Source organism: Coregonus lavaretus, assembly GCF_964263955.1.
Source record: "Coregonus lavaretus genome assembly, chromosome: 23".
Taxonomy (NCBI): Eukaryota; Metazoa; Chordata; class Actinopteri; order Salmoniformes; family Salmonidae; genus Coregonus; species Coregonus lavaretus.
In genome coordinates this window covers 9,165,389-9,188,877 of record NC_140010.1, presented here as the reverse complement: position 1 = coordinate 9,188,877, position 23,489 = coordinate 9,165,389, and the positions used below count along the sequence as shown (strand labels likewise).

General features: G+C 43.5%; 1 protein-coding gene across 1 annotated transcript; it reads left to right on the top strand.

Moving 5' to 3' along the window:
* Window positions 1–145: 145 nt before the first annotated feature.
* Window positions 146–23,318, top strand: LOC311099163 (serine/threonine-protein kinase tousled-like 1-B). Its single transcript, XM_084139840.1, has 22 exons — window positions 146–527; window positions 1,731–1,846; window positions 2,021–2,089; window positions 2,402–2,440; window positions 2,558–2,633; window positions 7,355–7,398; window positions 9,898–9,999; window positions 10,095–10,181; window positions 13,746–13,838; window positions 15,787–15,897; window positions 15,994–16,130; window positions 16,581–16,775; window positions 16,876–16,942; window positions 17,048–17,145; window positions 17,490–17,571; window positions 17,681–17,772; window positions 17,895–17,984; window positions 18,145–18,314; window positions 20,381–20,516; window positions 20,608–20,719; window positions 21,606–21,713; window positions 21,905–23,318. Exons 1-22 carry the CDS (start codon window positions 401–403, stop codon window positions 22,052–22,054), a joined length of 2,301 nt encoding a protein of 766 aa, XP_083995966.1. The 5' UTR covers window positions 146–400; the 3' UTR covers window positions 22,055–23,318.
* Window positions 23,319–23,489: the final 171 nt, after the last annotated feature.

Sequence of the window (23,489 nt, the reverse complement as noted above, 5' to 3'; positions counted from 1 at the left end):
ACTTGTAATTTAAATACACGTTATTCACATGTGGCACAGAGTTTTGAGATGATAATGATTGACCATGCATTCTTCGAACGGTCTAACTGGATATCGGTTCTACTGATTATATTTCTATGGCGCTAACCTCGCGATAGCCTATTCTAGGATTGGAGCGCTGTTCGCGAACTGATGCTGACAGCAGCTCGATCGATGCAAAGGTTACATTTTATCCTAGCATGCTACTTCAAGACGCATATGTACTGCAGAGCTTACTGAAATATATCTGTTTACAACAAATGTGCAAAATTAGATTTATTGCCGTAGCTATGTAGCAGGTGCCTGTTTGTGGATGCACTTTTGGGATTTCGGATTTGCACGGACGCCCGTGTGTCTGCTCTCTCACTTGTAAAGTGGCTTCATGAGTGTCCAAAGTAACAGTGGAAGTGGTGGTGGAAGTTTGGAGGCGACGCCATCTTGGTCGCAGCTATCCTCGTCCCCAACGATTTCTCAACAACACATAACGGCGACCACCAAGACCAAGGAAGGTAAATTCAGCAACGATGTCATTCGTCGAAGTCTGTTCGATGGGAAATGGGTACTGTTTCCAGTTATATCGCCCCAATTCGACGGAAATATGGATGTCAATGGATGCCGCGAATTGATGGTCGAACCTTGTCAGCTATAGTCAGTACAGTAGCTAGCCAACGTTAGCTACTACCTCGCTAGATAGGTGTCAGCACTCAGCTACAGAAGAACAATAGCGATGGAATATTCAGACAGGGGCAGACAGATTGAGTGGAAAACAAGTAGGAACAGTCTAGACTGCTGGACAGACCGATGACCAAGCCCAAGGAGTTGTTGTTTATGTAGTTAGCTAGCGATGTTGCCGAGACCTCTTATAAACAGCTGTGGGTAGCTAACGTTAGTTGTCTTTAGCCTTCTGTCGAACAGCAATGCTACTGCAGGTCTATGCGAATCCATTGAGTTATGATGCATTCAAATGCCTTGTCCTTTGCCAAACAAAGAAGTTTAGGCCTATATTCTGATCACTTCAACATCAGAACAAGAATAGAATGTTGCTGCTGCTGTCATGCAACAGAGCTAAAGCCTGTGACTGATGCCATCGGAACGGAAGTTTGTCACAGTCTACTTTAGTAAATTTGTGTATCACATGTGTTACTGTTGCAAACTATTCCAATTGGGATTGTAATAACAATGTAACTATGGCTTTCTGTGGGGTCAAGATGAGGCCTGGATGTGGTATTCCTGTGGACATATTGAATGCTTGTCAGTTGTCAATGCTTTATAACTGCTGTCTGGTTTCACTTTACTTGCACCTCTGTCATAAGGCGGGGTGGGTGGGTGTGTGTGTCAGACATTCCATGTTGTGTGTGTTGGTGATTCATGAAGGCAAAGTTAACTCTTTGAGTTGAAGTTCAGGCCCATAGCTCAGCTGTTGAATTGGAGCCTCTGTGCTTGTCTAGTCCAGTACCCAATACTGACTGCTAGGTCGTATTGGTCATACAGTGTAACATACTGTTGACACCTGATACATACATGCTGTAGCTTGGTGCTGTCCATAATGTGGTCACTAAATGCAGATAGACTAAGTTGATGTGGGACTGGTGAAGTGCACTGCGTTCAAACCGTTTGCACTTATTAGAAGTGGATGGTAGTGTGAGATAGTCGGATGCAGTATGCTGTATCCTTACATAGCCATATGTAGCCTCATTCTATGTTGTGTTTAGGCCCCATGGAGGAGCTGCACAGCCTGGACCCTCGCAGGCAGGAGCTTCTGGAGGCCAGGTTCATGGGTGCGGTCAGCGGCAACACAGTAGGAAGCAGCGCCAGCGGGGGGGCCAAGGTGACAGACACATACGTTATTACGCAATTACTATCGCAGACATAAATACTATAACACACACATGCAAGCTTTTACTTATACCAGACACACCAAAACGTTTTTTAAAAGGCAAGCACATGAAAATCACACATTACACACACTAAACATTTATGTCTGACTTGTCTGTATGTCCAGGGTCTGGCCAACGAGTGCTCCAACCACAGCTATGGCAGTCTGGGCTCTTCCAGCGATAAAGAGTCAGAGGTGAGACACACACACACACACTATGCAGAGACGATGTCAGTGAGGGACAGGGCTGGCCTAGTTTCAGTGATTAGATGTCACACCATATCACCGACACACAGGTGGCTTACGTGCTGTTTAAAGAAAAGACGCCATTTTGTTTGAGTGGAGACAAGGAAGGCAGGCATTTTGTCTATGTAGCCATTCTAATTTCTGGAACCATGGACAGTTAATCAGGAGACGGAATGATATCTTTGTTTGTCCTTGCATGACCCACCTCAATCTCTCTCTTTCCTCCCTCGCTCTCTTTCTAATGTATCTTTCTCTCGCTAGAACTCTGATATGAAGAGAGGGAGTTCTCCTGCATATTCTGTACGTACTCTTCCTTCCTATTGTCCTGCCCCCCCCCCCACACACAAATTCATACACTCTCTTCCTAAGGGGACACGCGAGTGTCAGAAAAGTGATTTACTATTTGTTTATTCTCAGACCCCTGAGAAGAAGCACTCTGAGTCGCCCAGAGGAAGGAAGAGGAAAGCTGACATCCAATCGGAAAACAGCCAGGGTATGACACATACATACAGTGCCTTCAGAAAGTACAGTGGGGGAAAAAAGTATTTAGTCAGCCACCAATTGTGCAAGTTCTCCCACTTAAAAAGGTGAGAGAGGCCTGTAATTTTCATCATAGGTACACGTCAACTATGACAGACAAAATGAGAAAAAAAATCCTGAAAATCACATTGTAGGATTTTTAATGAATTTATTTGCAAATTATGGTGGAAAATAAGTATTTGGTCAATAACAAAAGTTTCTCAATACTTTGTTATATACCCTTTGTTGGCAATGACACAGGTCAAACGTTTTATGTAAGTCTTCACAAGGTTTTTCACACACTGTTGCTGGTATTTTGGCCCATTCCTCCATGCAGATCTCCTCTAGAGCAGTGATGTTTTGGGGCTGTCGCTGGGCAACACGGACTTTCAACTCCCTCCAAAGATTTTCTATGGGGTTGAGATCTGGAGACTGGCTAGGCCACTCCAGGACCTTGAAATGCTTCTTACGAAGCCACTCCTTCGTTGCCCGGGCGGTGTGTTTGGGATCATTGTCATGCTGAAAGACCCAGCCACGTTTCATCTTCAATGCCCTTGCTGATGGAAGGAGGTTTTCACTCAAAATCTCACGATACATGGCCCCATTCATTCTTTCCTTTACACGGATCAGTCGTCCTGGTCCCTTTGCAGAAAAACTGCCCCAAAGCATGATGTTTCCACCCCCATGCTTCACAGTAGGTATGGTGTTCTTTGGATGCAACTCAGCATTCTTTGTCCTCCAAACACGAGTTTTTACCAAAAAGTTATATTTTGGTTTCATCTGACCATATGACATTCTCCCAATCCTCTTCTGGATCATCCAAATGCACTCTAGCAAACTTCAGACGGGCCTGGACATATACTGGCTTAAGCAGGGGGACACGTCTGGCACTGCAGGATTTGAGTCCCTGGCGGCTTAGTGTGTTACTGATGGTAGGCTTTGTTACTTTGGTCCCAGCTCTCTGCAGGTCATTCACTAGGTCCCCCCGTGTGGTTCTGGGATTTTTGCTCACCGTTCTTGTGATCATTTTGACCCCACGGGGTGAGATCTTGCGTGGAGCCCCAGATCGAGGGAGATTATCAGTGGTCTTGTATGTCTTCCATTTCCTAATAATTGCTCCCACAGTTGATTTCTTCAAACCAAGCTGCTTACCTATTGCAGATTCAGTCTTCCCAGCCTGGTGCAGGTCTACAATTTTGTTTCTGGTGTCCTTTGACAGCTCTTTGGTCTTGGCCATAGTGGAGTTTGGAGTGTGACTGTTTGAGGTTGTGGACAGGTGTCTTTTATACTGATAACAAGTTCAAACAGGTGCCATTAATACAGGTAACGAGTGGAGGACAGAGGAGCCTCTTAAAGAAGAAGTTACAGGTCTGTGAGAGCCAGAAATCTTGCTTGTTTATAGGTGACCAAATACTTATTTTCCACCATAATTTGCAAATAAATTCATTAAAAATCCTACAATGTGATTTTCAGGAATTTTTTCTCAATTTGTCTGTTATAGTTGACGTGTACCTATGATGAACATTACAGGCCTCTCTCATCTTTTTAAGTGGGAGAACTTGCACAATTGGTGGCTGACGAAATACTTTTTCCCCCCACTGTATTCACACCGCTTGCAATAAGGCATTAAAACTGCAAGAAACAAACTTTATGTCCTGAATACAAAGCATTATGTTTAAGGCAAATACAACACATCACTGAGTAGCACTCTTCATATTTTTCAAGCATGTTGGTGGCTGCATCATGTTATGGGTATGCTTGTCATCGGCAAGGACTAAGGAACGGAATAGAGCTAAGCACAGGCAAAATCCTAGAGGAAAACCTGGTTCAGTCTGCTTTCCAACAGACACTGGGAGACAAATTCACCTTTCAGCAGGACAATAACCTAAAACACAAGACAACGTTGAATGTTCCTGAGTGGCCTAGTTACAGTTTACAGTTTTGACTAAATTTGCTTTAAAATCTATGGCAAGACTTGAAAATGGCTGTCTAGCAATGATCAACAACCAACTTGACAGAGCTTGAAGACTGTTAAAAAGAATAATGTGCAAATTGTCAGGTTTTGGCCATGACTGTTCGGGTTTTGGTCACTAGATGTCCCCATTGCACCTTTTTTTCTGTCACGACCCGGTGCGAGAAACAGTCACTAATAATTGTCAGAACCCAGAAGATGAGGCAGACACAGCTGTACTAGAGATGGTGGTTTATTAAAGAACAAAATCTTCAGGCAAAGAAGCTAAATCCACAATGACCAAAAATAAAGCCCAAGAGGCACAAAGAGGAAAACCTCCAAAAACAAAAGAAACTCCACAAAGTGGTAAAAAACAGCAGGGAAAAAACAAACCTCAAAAGACTACTCAAACAAAACACAAGAACTAAACCAGAGAACCTCTGGAAAATCCCACCAGAGAAATATCTATATAAAACAAGGCTTGGGCTGGGGCTGGGTGCTAACTTACAAACACTGAGCAAGGAACTGAGGAACACACAGGGTTTAAATACTAACAAGGGAATGACCTACAGGTGCAAACAATAATTAGAGCAAGAAAAACAAGAGGTACAAAAAGGTGCAATGGGGACATCTAGTGACCAAAACCCGAACAGTCATGGCCAAAACCTGACACAAATATTGTACAATCCAGGTGTGCAAAGCTCTTAGAGACTTACCCAGAAAGACTCACAGCTGTAATCACTGCCAAAGATGATTCTAACATGTATTGACTCAGGGGTGTGAATACTTAAGTAAATAAGATATTTCTGAATTTCATTTTCAATACATTTGCTAAAGTTTCTAAACATGTTTTCACTTTGTCATTATGGGGTATTGTGTCTAGATGGGTGAGGACAAAAATCAATTTTGTCCATTTTGAATTCAGGCTGTAACACAACACAATCTGAAATAAGTCAAGGGGTATGAATACCTTCTGAAGGCACTGTACCTGTTTTCTATGATTGTGTTTTGTATTTCTGTCTTGTATTTGATGGGTGTATCTTTGTAATTACAGGGCTCATTTGTAAAAGTGACCTTGGTCTCAACCTGACTAAATGTTTCAATGAAATAAGACATTATAAACAGGGGAGAAATTCTGGTCAGGACGTGAAAGGGTTTTGGATTCTCCTTGGTACTTGATATGTTCGTTTCAAAGTCACTCACTCGCAAGCTCCCTGTCCGTAGTCGGGCCCTTCCACTAGACAATGTTTATTCTGAATGTCATGTGGTATCACCCAGTTAAACAAGGTATGTTCTGAATGTCACATGGTATCACACAGTTAAACAAGATATATTGAATGTCACATAGTATCACTCAGTTAAACAAGGTACACTATATATACAAAAGTATGTGGACACCCCTTCAAATTAATGGATTCGGCTATTTCAGCCACACCTGTTGCTGACAGGTGTATAAAATTGAGCACACAGCCATGCAATCTCCATAGACAAACATTGGCAGTAGAATGGCCTTACTGAAGAGCTCAGTGACTTTCAACGTGGCACCGTCATAGGATGCCACCTTTCCAACAAGTCAGTTCGTCAAATTTCTGCCCTGCTAGAGCTGCCCCGGTCAACTGTAAGTGCTGTTATTGTGAAGTGGAAACGTCTAGGAGCAACAATGGTTCAGCCGCAAAGTGGTAGGCCACACAAGCTCACAGAACAGGACCGCCGAGTGCTGAAGCGCATAGCGCGTAAAAATTGTCTGTCCTCGGTTGCAACACTCACTACCGAGTTCCAAACTGCCTCTGGAAGCAACGTCAGCACAATAACTGTTCGTCGGGGGCTTCATGAAATGGGTTTCCATGGCCGAGCAGCTGCACACACACACAAGCCTAAGATTACCATGCGCAATGCGAAGCGTCGGCTGGAGTGGTGTAAAGCTCGCCGCCATTGGACTCTGGAGCAGTGGAAACGCGTTCTCTGGAGTGATGAATCACGCTTCCCCATCTGGCAGTCTGACAGAAGAATCTGGGTTTGGCGAATGCTACATGCCCCAATGCATAGTGCCAACTGTAAAGTTTGGTGGAGGATTAATAATGGTCTGGGGCTGTTTTCCATGGTTCGGGCTAGGCCCCTTAGTTCCAGTGAAGGGAAATCTTAACGCTACAGCATACAATGACATTGACAATTGTGTGCTTCTAACTTTGTGGCAACAGTTTGGGGAAGGCTCTTTCCTGTTTCAGCATGACAATACCCCAATGCACAAAGCGAGGTCCATACAGAAATGGTTTGTTGAGATCGGTGTGGAATAACTTTACTGTCCTGCACAGAGCCCTGAACTCAACCCCATCGAACACCTTTGGGATGAATTGGAACACCGACTGCGACCCAGGCCTAATCGTCCAACATCAGTGCCCGACCTCACTAATGCTCTTGTGGCTGAATGGAAGCAAGTCCCTGCAGCAATGTTCGAACATCTAGTGGAAAATGTTCCCAGAAGAGTGGAGGCTGTTATAGCAGCAAAGGGGGGACCAACTCCATATTAATGCCCATGATTTTGGAATGAGATGTTCGACGAGCAGGTGTCCACATAGTGTATATTCTGAATGTCACGTGGTATCACTCTCCGTTAAACAAGGTGACACAGTGCCATTGTTACATTCTGGTGTAAGGTCCCTGAGCTGTGCTAACCTCTGTGTCTGCTAGGCTGTGTAATGCGTTTCTAACCCACGGTATCTGCTCTGTGCTCTCCTCTACCACAGGGAAGACTTCCACACGGGGGCCCAAGATCAGTGACTACTTTGATGTGAGTGTCGTATTATGTAGTTGTTCTGTGTAAGTTAAACTAAATGTAAGTCCTCCATGGGTCAAGCTGGTTGGACTTGACTCGCAAGATGTCTAGTGAGATGTAGCCTATGCGGAGTCGCCAGAAAACGGTAACATCCAGTTTTCAGGGATACAGTATTTTCAATCTAACTTCCATTTCCTCTGAAAAACGGAAGTAGGGACTCTGCTCAGGCATCTTTCTACGCCTGCTATGTTAGGTTAAGTGAGATGTTAAGGTGATTGGGTCGTGGTGTGATGAGTGATTAAGCAGATTGTGATTGGTTGATATTGTGAATTTCCCATCTTGAGGCGCACTGCTATACGCTATGAAAGTCCCGCCTACTTCCTGGATCATGTCCCTTGCTGTTTTTGAATGGTATTCAAAAGTATGTCCTCAAATGTATGAAAAAGCAGTCATTTATGTATAATGATATTCATATTAGTGGATTAATTTACTTCTACCCAATGCCTTTAAGGTTTTCAATTATGAAAAAGAAAACGCAATGGAAAACTTTCATGAAAGCCATTAGGTAGGACTAAATTAATCCACAAATATAATTGTACATGGATCTTAAATGACCGCATTTTCATGAATTTGATGATATACTCTTGAATCCCATTCAAAAACAGTATGGGAAATGATCCAGGAAGTAGTCGGGTCTTTCATAGTGTATTGCTGGGCTATATTTACAGTACCAGTCAAAAGTTTGGACACACCTACTCATTCCAGGGTTTTTCTTTATTTTTACTATTTTCTACATTGTAGAAATATAGTGAAGACATCAAAACTATGAATAACACATATGGAATCATGTAGTAACCAAAAAAGTGAGATTCTTCAAATAGCCACCCATTGCCTTGATGACAGCTTTGCACACTCTTGGCATTCTCTCAACCAGCTTGATGAGGTTGTCACCTGGAATGCATTTCAATTAAAAGGTGTGCCTTCTTAAAAGTTAATTTGTGGAATTTCTTTCCTTAATGCGTTTGAGCCAATCAGTTGTGTTGTGACAAGGTAGGGGGGGTTATACAGAAGAGAGCCCTATTTGGTAAAAGACCAAGTCCATATTATGGCAAGAACAGCTCAAATAAGCAAAGAGAAATGACAGTCCATTTTTACATTTTTGTCATTTAGCAGACACTCTTATCCAGAGCGACTTACAGGAGCAATTAGGGTTAAGTGCCTTGCTCAAGGGCACATCGACAGATTTTTCACCTAGTCGGCTCGGGGATTAGAACCAGCGACCTTTCGGTTATTGGCACAACGCTCTTAACCACTAAGCTACCTGCCGCCCCATGTCTTATTACTTTAAGACATGACGGTCAGTCAATACAGAACATTTAAAGAACTTTGAAAGTTTCTTCAAGTGCTGTCGCAAAAACCATCAAGCGCAATAATGAAACTGGCTCTCATAAGGACCGCCACAGGAATGGAAGACCCAGAGTTACCTCTGCTGCAGAGGATAAGTTCGTTAGAGTTACCAGCCTCAGAAATTGCAGCCCAAATAAATGCTTCACAGAGTTCAAGTAACAGACATATCTCAACATCAACTGTTCAGATGGGACTGTGTGAATCAGGCCTTCATGGTCGAATTGCTGCAAAGAAACCACTACTAAAGGACACTAATAAGATGAAACTTGCTTGGGCCAAGAAACACAAGCAATGGACATTAGACCGGTGGAAATGTGTCCTTTGATCTGGAGTCCAAATTGGAGATTTTTGGTTCCAACCGCCGTGGCTTTGTGAGACGCAGTGTGGGTGAACGGATTATCTCCACATGTGTATTTCCCACCGTAAAGCATGGAGGAGGTGGTGTTATGGTGTGGGGTTGCTTTGCTGGTGACACTTTCTGTGATTTATTTAGAATTCAAGGCACACTTAACCAGCATGGCTACCACAGTATTCTGCAGCGATACGCCATCCCAACTGGTTTGGGCTTAGTGGGACTATCATTTGTTTTTCAACAGGACAAAGACTCAAAACACACCTCCAGGCTGTGTAAGGGCTATTTGACCAAGAAGGAGAGTGATGGAGTGCTGCATCAGATGACCTGGCCTCCACAATCACCCGACCTCAACCCAATTGAGATGGTTTGGGATGAGTCGGACCGGAGAGTGAAGGAAAAGCAGCCAACAAGTTCTCAGCATATGTGGGAACTCCTTCAAGACTGTTGGAAAAGCATTCCAGGTGAAGATGGTTGAGAGAATGACAAGAGTGTGCAAAGCTGTCATCAAGGCAAAGGGTGGCTATTTTAAGAATCTCAAATATAAAAATATATTTTGATTTGTTTAACACGTTTTTGGTTACTACATAATTCATGTGTTATTTCATAGTTTTGATTTCTTCACTATTATTCTACAATGTAGAAATAGTACAAATAAAGAAAAACCCTTGAATGAGTAGGTGTGTCCAAACTTTTGACTGGTACTGTATGTGATGTCACTTCCTGTTCCTCACCCTGCTGTTTCCTGTGTGTAGTTCCAGGGGGGGAGTGGCTCCAGTCCGGTGAGGGGGCTACCCCAGGTCCTCCGCTCACCACAGAACTCCCACCACGGCGCTCACTCTGCATCAGGCTCTAACGTACGTATACACACAGAAGTGGTAGGACCTTTTTGGGCTTTGGTGTTTTATCACATTGTTTATAACAGTGTTGTATGTGTATTGTCTCTCTGTAGATCAGACAGAACAGCTCCTCTCCCACCAGTCTGTGTTTCGGAGATCACCTTATGAACCATAAAGCCTCCTCCAGCAAGTGTGTTCAGGTAAGACTTGCACACAAAACAAACAAAATAGAATTATTGTAGAATTGACTGTGTCCATAATGTCCAAAATGTATATAGTATGTATAAGCTGGAAGTAGAGGCCTAAGCATTGTTGTTCACTAGTTTACTCCAATTAGGGAAGTGGTGGTGGGGTTGGAAAGTAATAAAGGGAAATACAGTGGGGAAAAAAAGTATTTAGTCAGCCACCAATTGTGCAAGTTCTCCCACTTAAAAAGATGAGAGAGGCCTGTAATTTTCATCATAGGTACACGTCAACTATGACAGACAAAATGAGAAAAGAAAATCCAGAAAATCACATTGTAGGATTTTTAATGAATTTATTTGCAAATTATGGTGGAAAATAAGTATTTGGTCAATGACAAAAGTTTGTCAATACTTTGTTATATACCCTTTGTTGGCAATGACACAGGTCAAACGTTTTCTGTAAGTCTTCACAAGGTTTTCACACACTGTTGCTGGTATTTTGGCCCATTCCTCCATGCAGATCTCCTCTAGAGCAGTGATGTTTTGGGGCTGTCGCTGGGCAACATGGACTTTCAACTCCCTCCAAATATTTTCTATGGAGTTGAGATCTGGAGACTGGCTAGGCCACTCCAGGACCTTGAAATGCTTCTTACGAAGCCACTCCTTCGTTGCCCGGGCGGTGTGTTTGGGATCATTGTCATACTGAAAGACCCAGCCACGTTTCATCTTCAATGCCCTTGCTGATGGAAGGAGGTTTTCACTAAAAATCTCACGATACATGGCCCCATTCATTCTTTCCTTTACACGGATCAGTCGTCCTGGTCCCTTTGCAGAAAAACAGCCCCAAAGCATGATGTTTCCACCCCCATGCTTCACAGTAGGTATGGTGTTCTTTGGATGCAACTCAGCATTCTTTGTCCTCCAAACACGACGAGTTGAGTTTTTACCAAAAAGTTATATTTTGGTTTCATCTGACCATATGACATTCTCCCAATCCTCTTCTGGATCATCCAAATGCACTGTAGCAAACTTCAGACGGGCCTGGACATGTACTGGCTTAAGCAGGGGGACACGTCTGGCACTGCAGGATTTGAGTCCCTGGCGGCGTAGTGTGTTACTGATGGTAGGCTTTGTTACTTTGGTCCCAGCTCTCTGCAGGTCATTCACTAGGTCCCCCCGTGTGGTTTTGGGATTTATGCTCACCATTCTTGTGATCATTTTGACCCTACGGGGGGAGATCTTGCGTGGAGCCACAGATCGAGGGACATTATCAGTGGTCTTGTATGTCTTCCATTTCCTAATAATTGCTCCCATAGTTGATTTCTTCAAACCAAGCTGCTTACCTATTGCAGATTCAGTCTTCCCAGCCTGGTGCAGGTCTACAATTTTGTTTCTGGTGTCCTTTGACAGCTCTTTGGTCTTGGTCATAGTGGAGTTTGGAGTGTGACTGTTTGAGGTTGTGGACAGGTGTCTTTTATACTGATAACATGTTCAAACAGGTGCCATTAATACAGGTAACAAGTGGAGGACAGAGGAGCCTCTTAAAGAAGAAGGTACAGGTCTGTGAGAGCCAGAAATCTTGCTTGTTTGTAGGTGACCAAATACTTATTTTCCACCATAATTTGCAAATAAATTCATTAAAAATCCTACAATGTGATTTTCTGGATTTTTTTTTCTCATTTTGTCTGTCATAGTTGACGTGTACCTATGATGAAAATTACAGGCCTCTCTCATCTTTTTAAGTGGGAGAACTTGCACAATTGGTGGCTGACTAAATACTTTTTTTCCCCACTGTATATTTTTAAAAAGGATATGTATGTGTGTGTGTGTGTGTGTGTGTGTATATATATATATATATACAGTGGGGAGAACAAGTATTTGATACACTGCCGATTTTGCAGGTTTTCCTACTTACAAAGCATGTAGAGGTCTGTAATTTTTATCATAGGTACACTTCAACTGTGAGAGACGGAATCTAAAAATCAAAAATCCAGAAAATAACATTGTATGATTTTTAAGTAATTAATTTGCATTTTATTGCATGACATAAGTATTTGATCACCTACCAACCAGTAAGAATTCCGACTCTCACAGACCTGTTAGTTTTTCTTTAAGAAGCCCTCCTGTTCTCCACTCATTACCTGTATTAACTGCACCTGTTTGAACTCGTTACCTGTATAAAAGACACCTGTCCACACACTCAATCAAACAGACTCCAACCTCTCCACAATGGCCAAGACCAGAGAGCTGTGTAAGGACATCAGGGATAAAATTGTAGACCTGCACAAGGCTGGGATGGGCTAAAGGACAATAGGCAAGCAGCTTGGTGAGAAGGCAACAACTGTTGGCGCAATTATTAGAAAATGGAAGAAGTTCAAGATGACGGTCAATCATCCTCGGTCTGAGGCTCCATGCAAGATCTCACCTTGTGGGGCTTCAATGATCATGAGGAAGGTGAGGGATCAGCCCAGAACTACACGGCAGGACCTGGTCAATGACCTGAAGAGAGCTGGGACCACAGTCTCAAAGAAAACCATTAGTAACACACTACGCCGTCATGGATTAAAATCCTGCAGCGCACGCAAGGTCCCCCTGCTCAAGCCAGCGCATGTCCAGGCCCGTCTGAAGTTTGCCAATGACCATCTGGATGATCCAGAGGAGGAATGGGAGAAGGTCATGTGGTCTGATGAGACCAAAATAGAGCTTTTTGGTCTAAACTCCACTCACCGTGTTTGGAGGAAGAAGAAGGATGAGTACAAAAGGGGGAGGTGGAAACATCATTCTTTGGGGATGCTTTTCTGCAAAGGGGACAGGACGACTGCACCGTATTGAGGGGAGGATGGATGGGGCCATGTATCGCGAGATCTTGGCCAACAACCTCCTTCCCTCAGTAAGAGCATTGAAGATTGGTCGTGGCTGGGTCTTCCAGCATGACAACGACCCGAAACACACAGCCAGGGCAACTAAGGAGTGGCTCCGTAAGAAGCATCTCAAGGTCCTGGAGTGGCCTAGCCAGTCTCCAGACCTGAACCCAATAGAAAATCTTTGGAGGGAGCTGAAAGTCCGTATTTCCCAGCGACAGCCCCGAAACCTGAAGGATCTGGAGAAGGTCTGTATGGAGGAGTGGGCCAAAATCCCTGCTGCAGTGTGTGCAAACCTGGTCAAGACCTACAGGAAACGTATGATCTCTGTAATTGCAAACAAAGGTTTCTGTACCAAATATTAAGTTCTGCTTTTCTGATGTATCAAATACTTATGTCATGCAATAAAATGCAAATTAATTACTTAAAAATCATACAATGTGATTTGTAAGTAGGAAAACCTGCAAAATCGGCAGTGTATCAAATACTTGTTTTCCCCACTGTATATGCAAGAAAAAAACATGGTTGATTAGAAGTGATGCAGACAATTACATTGATGGAAGTTCCAATCTATCTGCAATATTAAAGCTGATCTACCCCCCAAAAAAAAGACTTGCACTCTCTCTTTCCTCACTCTTATCGCATCTCCTTCTCTTACGCACCTCACACCTGTCACACACTTCTTTCTCACCTACTCCTCTCCCCTTTCTCTCCCCAGACGGAGTTGACAGGTCTGAAGCTGGCTGCTCTGGAGAGCAACAAGAGTCTGGACCTGGAGAAGAAAGAGGGACGCATTGATGACCTGCTTAGGGTGAGTTTACGTGTTAGTTAGGGTACTACAGGTGATAGGTAGAGGTTGTGCTAGTTAGGGTACCACAGATGATAGGTTGAGGTTCTACTAGTTAGGGTACTACAGGTAATGCTTGTGCTAAGGGTACTATAGGTAGAGGTAGTACTAGTTAGGGTACTAGGGTACTATAGGTAGAGGTTGTACTAGTTAGGGTACTATAGGTAGAGGTTGTGCTAGATAGGGTACTATAGGTAGAGGTTGTGCTAGATAGGGTACTATAGGTAGAGGTTGTACTAGGGTACTATAAGTAGAGTTTGTACTAGTTAGGGTACTATAGGTAGAGGTTGTACTAGTTAGGGTACTAGGGTTCTATAGGTAGAGCTTGTACTAGTTAGGGTACTATAGGTAATGGTTGTACTAGTTAGGGTACTAGGGTACTTTAGATAGAGCTTGTACTAATTAGGGTACTAGGGTACTATAGGTAGAAGTTGTACTAGTTAGGGTACTATAGGTAGAGGTTGTACTAGTTAGGGTACTAGGGTTCTATAGGTAGAGCTTGTACTAGTTAGGGTACTATAGGTAATGGTTGTACTAGTTAGGGTACTAGGGTACTTTAGATAGAGCTTGTACTAATTAGGGTACTAGGGTACTATAAGTAGAGTTTGTACTAGTTAGGGTACTATAGGTAGAGCTTGTACTAGTTAGGGTACTAGGGTACTATAGGTAGAGGTTGTACTAGTTAGGGTACTATAGGTAGATTTTGTACTAGTTAGGGTACTATAGGTAGAGCTTGTACTAGTTAGGTTACTAGGGTACTATAGGTAGAGCTTGTACTAGTTAGGGTACTAGGGTACTATAGGTAGAGCTTGTACTAGTTAGGGTACTATAGGTAGAGGTTGTACTAGTTAGGGTACTATAGGTAGATTTTGTACTAGTTAGGTTACTAGGGTACTATAGGTAGAGCTTGTACTAGTTAGGGTACTATAGGTAGAGGTTGTGCTAGTTAGGGTACTAGGGTACTATAAGTAGAGCTTGTACTAGTTAGGGTACTAGGGTACTTTAGGTAGAGCTTGTACTAGTTAGGGTACTATGGTACTATAGGTAGAGGTTGTGCTAGTTAGGTTACTATGGTACTATAGGTAGATGTTGTACTAGTTAGGGTACTATAGGTAGAGGCTGTACTAGTTAGGGTACTATAGGTAGAGGTTGTACTAGTTATGATACTATAGGTAGAGGTTGTGCTAGTTAGGGTACTAGGGTACTATAGGTAGAGGTTGTACTAGTTAGGGTACTATAGGTAGAGGTTGTGCTAGTTAGGGTACTATAGGTAGAGTTTGTACTAGGGTACTTTAGGTAGAGCTTGTACTAGTTAGGTTACTAAGGTACTATAGGTAGAGGTTGTGCTAGTTAGGGTACTATAGGTAGAGGTTTTACTAGTTAGGGTACTATAGGTAGAGGTTGTTCTAGTTAGGGTACTATAGGTAGAGGTTTTACTAGTTAGGGTATTATAGGTAGAGGTTTTACTAGTTAGGGTACTATAGGTAGAGGTTGTGCTAGTTAGGGTACTAGGGTACTATAGGTAGAGCGTGTACTAGTTAGGGTACTAGGTTACTATAGGTAATAGTTGTACTAGTTAGGGTACTATAGGTAGAGTTTGTACTAGTTAGGGTACTACAGGTGATAGGTAGGTTGTGCTAGTTAGGGTACTACAGGTGATAGGTAGAGGTTGTGCTAGTTAGGGTACTACAGGTGATAGGTAGAGGTTGTGCTAGTTAGGGTACTACAGGTGATAGGTAGAGGTTGTGCTAGTTAGGGTACTACAGGTGATAGGTAGAGGTTGTGCTAGTTAGGGCACTACAGGTAGAGGTTGTGATAGTTAGGGTAGTAGGGTACTACAGGTGTTATGTGGAGGTTGTGTATTGTTGTGCATTGATTGTATTATGCATTGATACATTTGTTTTCCCTCCAGGCTAACTGTGACCTGAGGAGACAGATTGATGAACAGCAGAAACTACTGGAGAAATACAAGGAGAGGCTGAACAAATGCATCACCATGAGCAAGAAATTACTGATAGAGAAGGTATTGTTTGTGTGTGTGTGTGTGTGTGGATGTCTGTTACTGACACAAGCCATGTGCGGTTGTGTCAGTAACTGGCGTCAATTTGTGTGTATGTAGAGCACCCAGGAGAAGCAGTCGTGCAGAGAGAAGAGCATGCAGGACCGTCTGAGACTGGGACACTTCACCACCGTACGACATGGAGCCTCCTACACGGAACAGTGGACCGACGGATACGCATTCCAGAACCTTGTCAAGTGAGAACACACACACTTCACAAACTGACATATAGTATACTGTATGTACATGGGTCTGCTCTCAAGAGCATAATGAAACTATAACATGTCTTATGACCTGCTATGTGTGATATGATGTTCTTATGACCTGTTATGTGTGATATGATGTTCTTATGACCTGTTATGTGTGATATGATGTTCTTATGACCTGTTATGTGTGATATGATGTTCTTATGACCTGTTATGTGTGATATGATGTTCTTATGACCTGTTATGTGTGATATGACTTTCTTATTTTACATTTTACATTTTAGTCATTTAGCAGACGCTCTTATCCAGGGCGACTTACAGTTAGTGAGTGCATATGTGTTATTTTGTTTTAGTTTTTTTCATGACATGTTATGTGTAATATTACTTTCTTATGACCTGCTATAATGCTTTATAACCCCCCCCCACTCTCTCTGTGTGTAGGCAGCAGGAGGGTATCAACCAGCAAAGAGAGGAGATCGAGCGTCAGAGGAAGCTGCTAGCCAAAAGGAAGCCCCCCAACCCCTCCTCCTCCCCCTCACTCTCCTTAGCAACCACCTCCGAACCCAAACAACGCAAAGCCAAGGTTGTCAACGGCAACGACCCCGACCCCTTCCTCAAACCCTCCCTGCCTCAGATGTGAGTACACACACACACACTGAGGGACACACACACTTGTGCATACACACACTGTTGCGCTGTTGGTGCAGTGACGTTTATCAACCTTTGTTTTTTTTAGGTTGACTCTGGCTGAGTATCATGAGCAGGAGGAGATCTTCAAGCTTCGCCTGGGACACCTGAAGAAGGTCGGTGTCACTATGAACACAAACAAGTTTGTAAAAAGCACTATTGTCCGAATCCCAAAAGGAATAGGATTGACTGTCTGAGTGATGTTGTTGACTGTCTCTCAGGAGGAGGCAGAGATCCAGGCAGAGCTGGAGAGGTTAGAGAGGGTGAGGAACCTCCACATCAGAGAGCTGAAGAGGATCAACAACGAGGACAGCTCATCGTAAGTACAGGACAGGAAGACACAATCACATAGGAAGTCCTGACCCCTGACCTCAGCACTGTCTCCCGGTTCAAAACCCATCCCTAGTGCCTACAATCCATAGGCCAGTAGCTGTAGTATGGATGACTGCCCAGTTCATACTTTCTAGGTATTCAGAAGATAATAATATACAGTATGCCAGACACGTTTATCCAAAGTAACTTAGTCATGTGTGCATTCATTTTATATATGGGTGGCCCAAGCCCCGACCCTTGGCGTCCACCGACTGAGCCACAACTCTTGTAAGTGTAATGTGGGTAAACTATCCCTTTATGCTGTTCAGTCTGTATCTGTCTGTCTGTCAGGTTTAAAGACCACCCCACTCTGAATGAGAGGTACCTGCTGCTGCATCTGCTGGGCAGAGGAGGCTTCAGTGAAGTCTATAAGGTACGGATTGACTACTGGTATGTGCTTGTGAATGATTATTAAGAGATTGTAGATCCATACTGTACCTGTGCTTGTGAGTGTTTGTCTGATGTGTGTTCTGTGTCTTCAGGCCTTTGACCTGTTTGAGCAGCGCTACGCAGCTGTTAAAATCCACCAACTCAACAAGAACTGGAGAGAGGAGAAGAAGGAGAACTACCACAAGTATGTCCCGTCTGCTCTGACCAGGCAGTGTTATGAGACGCAGAATTTATAACCCAGATCATCCAAGTTGTGAACGTTGTTTGACCAGACTTGCTCACACACAATATTGTTTCCTGTCCCAGGCATGCCTGTAGAGAGTACCGGATACACAAACAGCTGGACCATCCCAGAATAGTCAAACTCTACGACTACTTCTCCCTGGATACAGACACGTAAGTGACGTTTTACCCCAAACCTAATACAGTTCTTTCACATCATTGCCGATGAAGGAGAGGAAGCCATTTTAGACCGTTGAGATGCCTCTTAGGTTATAGTTAATGGAGTCCATTGTCTTCTCTGTTTCTCTCTGTCTCTCTTTCTCTCTGCCTTTAGGTTCTGTACGGTTCTAGAGTTCTGTGAGGGGAACGACTTAGACTTCTATCTGAAACAGAACAAGCTGATGTCAGAGAAGGAGGCGCGGTCTATCGTCATGCAGATAGTCAACGCCCTACGATACCTCAACGAGATCAAACCCCCCATCATACACTATGACCTCAAACCAGGTACACACACACACACACGCCCACTACGACCTCAAACCAGGTACACACACACACACACCCACTACGACCTCAAACCAGGTACACACACACACACCACGACCTCAAACCAGGTACACACACACACACCCACTACGACCTCAAACCAGGTACACACACACACACCCACTACGACCTCAAACCAGGTACACACACACAACGGAGCAAATGGAATTGCATCAAACACATGGAAACCATGTTTGATGTATTTGATACCATTCCACATATTTCGCTCCAGTCATTACCACAAGCCTGCCCTCCCCAATTAAGGTGCCACCAACCTCCTGTGACACACACACACACACACAACAACCTCAAACTAGGTACACACATGTACACACTACAACCTCAAACCAGGTACACACACGTACACACACTGACTCATGTTTGTATAGGTGACATACAGTGGGGAAAAAAAGTATTTAGTCAGCCACCAATTGTGCAAGTTCTCCCACTTAAAAAGATGAGAGAGGCCTGTAATTTTCATCATAGGTACACGTCAACTATGACAGACAAAATGAGAAAAGAAAATCCAGAAAATCACATTGTAGGATTTTTAATGAATTTATTTGCAAATTATGGTGGAAAATAAGTATTTGGTCAATAACAAAAGTTTCTCAATACTTTGTTATATACCCTTTGAGGGCAATGACACAGGTCAAACGTTTTCTGTAAGTCTTCACAAGGTTTTCACACACTGTTGCTGGTATTTTGGCCCATTCCTCCATGCAGATCTCCTCTAGAGCAGTGATGTTTTGGGGCTGTCGCTGGGCAACACGGACTTTCAACTCCCTCCAAAGATTTTCTATGGGGTTGAGATCTGGAGACTGGCTAGGCCACTCTAGGACCTTGAAATGCTTCTTACGAAGCCACTCCTTCGTTGCCCGGGCGGTGTGTTTGGGATCATTGTCATGCTGAAAGACCCAGCTACGTTTCATCTTCAATGCCTTTGCTGGTTTTTACTCAAAATCTCACGATACATGGCCCCATTCATTCTTTCCTTTACACGGATCAGTCGTCCTGGTCCCTTTGCAGAAAAACTGCCCCAAAGCATGATGTTTCCACCCCCATGCTTCACAGTAGGTATGGTGTTCTTTGGATGCAACTCAGCATTCTTTGTCCTCCAAACACGACGAGTTGAGTTTTTACCAAAAAGTTCTATTTTGGTTTCATCTGACCATATGACATTCTCCCAATCCTCTTCTGGATCATCCAAATGCACTCAAGCAAACTTCAGACGGGCCTGGACATGTACTGGCTTAAGCAGGGGGACACGTCTGGCACTGCAGGATTTTAGTCCCTGGCGGCGTAGTGTGTTACTGATGGTAGGCTTTGTTACTTTGGTCCCAGCTCTCTGCAGGTCATTCACTAGGTCCCCCCGTGTGGTTCTGGGATTTTTGCTCACCGTTCTTGTGATCATTTTGACCCCACGGGGTGAGTTCTTGCGTGGAGCCCCAGATCGAGGGAGATTATCAGTGGTCTTGTATGTCTTCCATTTCCTAATAATTGCTCCCACAGTTGATTTCTTCAAACCAAGCTGCTTACCTATTGCAGATTCAGTCTTCCCAGCCTGGTGCAGGTCTACAATTTTGTTTCTGGTGTCCTTTGACAGCTCTTTGGTCTTGGCCATAGTGGAGTTTGGAGTGTGACTGTTTGAGGTTGTGGACAGGTGTCTTTTATACTGATAACAGGTGCTATTAATACAGGTAACGAGTGGAGGACAGAGGAGCCTCTTAAAGAAGAAGTTACAGGTCTGTGAGAGCCAGAAATCTTGCTTGTTTGTAGGTGACCAAATACTTATTTTCCACCATAATTTGCAAATAAATTCATAAAAAAATCCTACAATGTGATTTTCTGGAGAAAAAAATTCTCATTTTGTCTGTCATAGTTGGCGTGTACCTATGATTAAAATTACAGGCCTCTCCCATCTTTTTAAGTGGGAGAACTTGCACAATTGGTGGCTGACTAAATACTTTTTTTCCCCACTGTACACACATACTCAACTCACACTGCCTCTTGTGTCTGTGCAGGTAATATATTGCTGGTGGATGGGACTGCATGTGGAGAGATAAAGATCACAGACTTTGGGCTGTCTAAGATCATGGATGATGACAACTATGGAGTGGACGGCATGGACCTCACCTCACAGGGAGCTGGCACATACTGGTGAGACACAGACACACACACACGACACAGAATAGTTATATTAGGTGTTTTCTTGGGTATATTACTTTCTTCATGTTTTCCTCTTGTCCAGGTATCTTCCCCCAGAGTGTTTTGTGGTGGGCAAGGAGCCTCCTAAAATCTCTAACAAGGTGGACGTCTGGTCGGTCGGGGTTATCTTTTTCCAGTGCCTCTATGGACGGAAGGTAAGCACTCACACTCTTTAGGGCACCTCTGAAGTGTACTCATTTTATTTTTCTAAGTTATCAGTTATCAGGGCCTAAAATTAACACCTGCCAAATGCGTGTAGATTTTGGCATTGGCGGGTAAGATGTCTGTTTCACCAGCCACGTTGGCGGGTGGTCAGGGCTCCACAGTGTGAGCATTTCACTAGCATTTGGGAATAAAAATAGTCAAGTATGATCACATTTACAGTAAAATAAATGCTGCAGTAGCTGTTTTCAAAATATTTCTGCCGTTTTGTTTCATTGCTGGTAATTTAATCTCACAAAGTCAAAGAACTAGGAATCCTATAAAGCCTATCCCACCTCGCGCTGCAACACTGCCTGGCTGGGGGCTGTGAGCACGTGAAGATCTGAGTGAAAGATTCATTTTTAGAAGCACTGCACACAGGCATAAAAGTCTGTCTAATTTACTTGAAACTAAAGTCTACTGAAGTGATACTTTCTATGGCTATTTCCATTGTGTTGTTCACAAGCTAGGTTGTTTTTCTATGTTTGAGTTTCAACTGCTAGGGAGAGAAGGCAACCCTTCTACTAGTCACACTCAATCTCACAGCCACAAACATGACTGAGTCACGCTACCACAGTAACCTCCTGCCCTGAAACATCTGTGATATTTTGGTTAAAAGACTCCGGTCACAAAAAATGAAATGAAATTAAACAATATACCACATTACTTCTTATTAGTAATACATTTGTTTTAGAAACATTACAAAGCATGCTCATCTGTAAAAAAAAGTATTAATAATAATAATAATATGCCACAGTGGTTGGTGGACCAAAAAGTGAATTTTAGGCCCTGTCAATGATACCTGGGTTTTGTCTTAACTCTGTGTGTGTGTTCCTGCAGCCGTTTGGCCATAACCAGTCTCAGCAGGACATCCTTCAGGAGAACACCATCCTCAAAGCCACCGAGGTCCAGTTCCCTGCCAAGCCCCAGGCCAGCACAGAGGCCAAGGTGACTCACAAACACTCACACACAGGCTAGCAGGCCAAGGTGACTCTGAATTGTACACTTGTCAGGACATGTCTGAATGTGACTAGTACAGACAAAGCATGAGAAGCTGATTCATATTCTATAGATTAACTAACATCTCTCGCTCCATCTTCCTCTCTCTCTTATTCTTTCTCTACCTCTCCCTGTGTCAGGCGTTTATCCGGCGCTGTCTGGCCTACCGTAAGGAGGCTCGTTTCGACGTTCACCAGCTGGGCACTGACACGTACCTCCTCCCTCACATGAGACGCACCAACTCCTCAGGCTCCCTTCAGCCCGCCTCCTCCTCAATCTCCTCCTACTGACTGGCTGATGGACATGACTGACAGGCCCACCGGCCAATCCTGGAGCAGAACTGAGCCTAATATGGGAAATGGAGTGGCATTGGGTATTCGGAATCCCCCGGCTGCTGTGAAAGGGACGTGAATTTGTTTGGCTGAATATAATTAAATGGAATGGATGACACGTGAGATGGGGAAAGAGAAAGACAGAGAAAGAGGGGGGGAAGTGGAGGTGGAGACACTTTGCTAATATTTCCAAGTAACTTTGCAGAAATGTTGCACTGTGTTTTGATCTTGAAGGTGGACCTGGTTTAGAGAAGGAGAGAGAGGAAGAGACGCTCTACCCATTGTGCATGCCATTGGACATGCTGTATCTGTTGCCATGGGGACTTAGTAGTGGGGCTAGGCCACACCCCTTGCTAGTGCTGGACTGGGCTGTTATTGGTGGAGAGGGAAACCGTAAACAAAAAGCAACACATTTTGTTTAGTTGTTTATTGGAATCCCCCATCAGAAGCCCATTCCTAAATAGACCACTAGCCTCTACTAGAGAAGGCACTTCCTGTAGATCTGAAGGGATTGGATAGGCATTACCAACTATCTTCACCTTGTGCTCGGATAGGCTAGGTGGAATGTTCTCCATATTGCTTACACCTCTGCAGTCCGTTCAGATCTACACAAGTATGTTGGTGATAAAGGTCGATTTGGGATGGGGCTTGAATCCCCAGAGCAGAGCAGTAGATCAGTTGGTTTCCCAGACTAACATTAAACCTTGGACTAAATTGCATTTATAATCAAGATGATTTGGTTTCATGGACATGACTTCTTGAAATAGTCCTGGACTAAGGCTTAGCTTCAGTCCCAGACTGTCGGACAGAAGCTAATATTTCATGTGTTCATAAAGTCACGTTTTTAGATCTTGAATCAAGAATGAAATCTACTGGATGAATATAATCTGGCTGTGTGAAAGAAGTTGGTTTTAGGCTGTTTGGATCCTCCATGGATCCATCCTTGTACAAGGTGTTGAGTGCTAGGCCTGTTCAGGCAATGAAGTCTGTTTAGCAGAACACAATGAAACCATATAAGGATCAACTTTATCGTAAAGATTAAGGTTTCAATATACAAATCACCTGGAGGAAATTCAATGTACATTTCATGTGTAGGAGTGACATATCTGCAATCTCAGTCTGTACAGAGGGTCAAACACACTCAGAATTTACTGAACTCTCACTAGGCAGTGCCCCGTTTGCACCTGTTTTCTCAAAGAAATAAAATACCGAAACCGCCTAGAAACATGAAATTATCTTACTTTGCTTTGAAATTGTACCCTTCCCTTACTCTTTGTTTTACCCTCAATTCAACCTTTTACGGTTTATATTCTATATTGTAAATAAGGGTTGGGTTAAATGCAGAAGACACATTTCAGTTGAATACATTCAGTTGTTCAACTAACTAGGTATC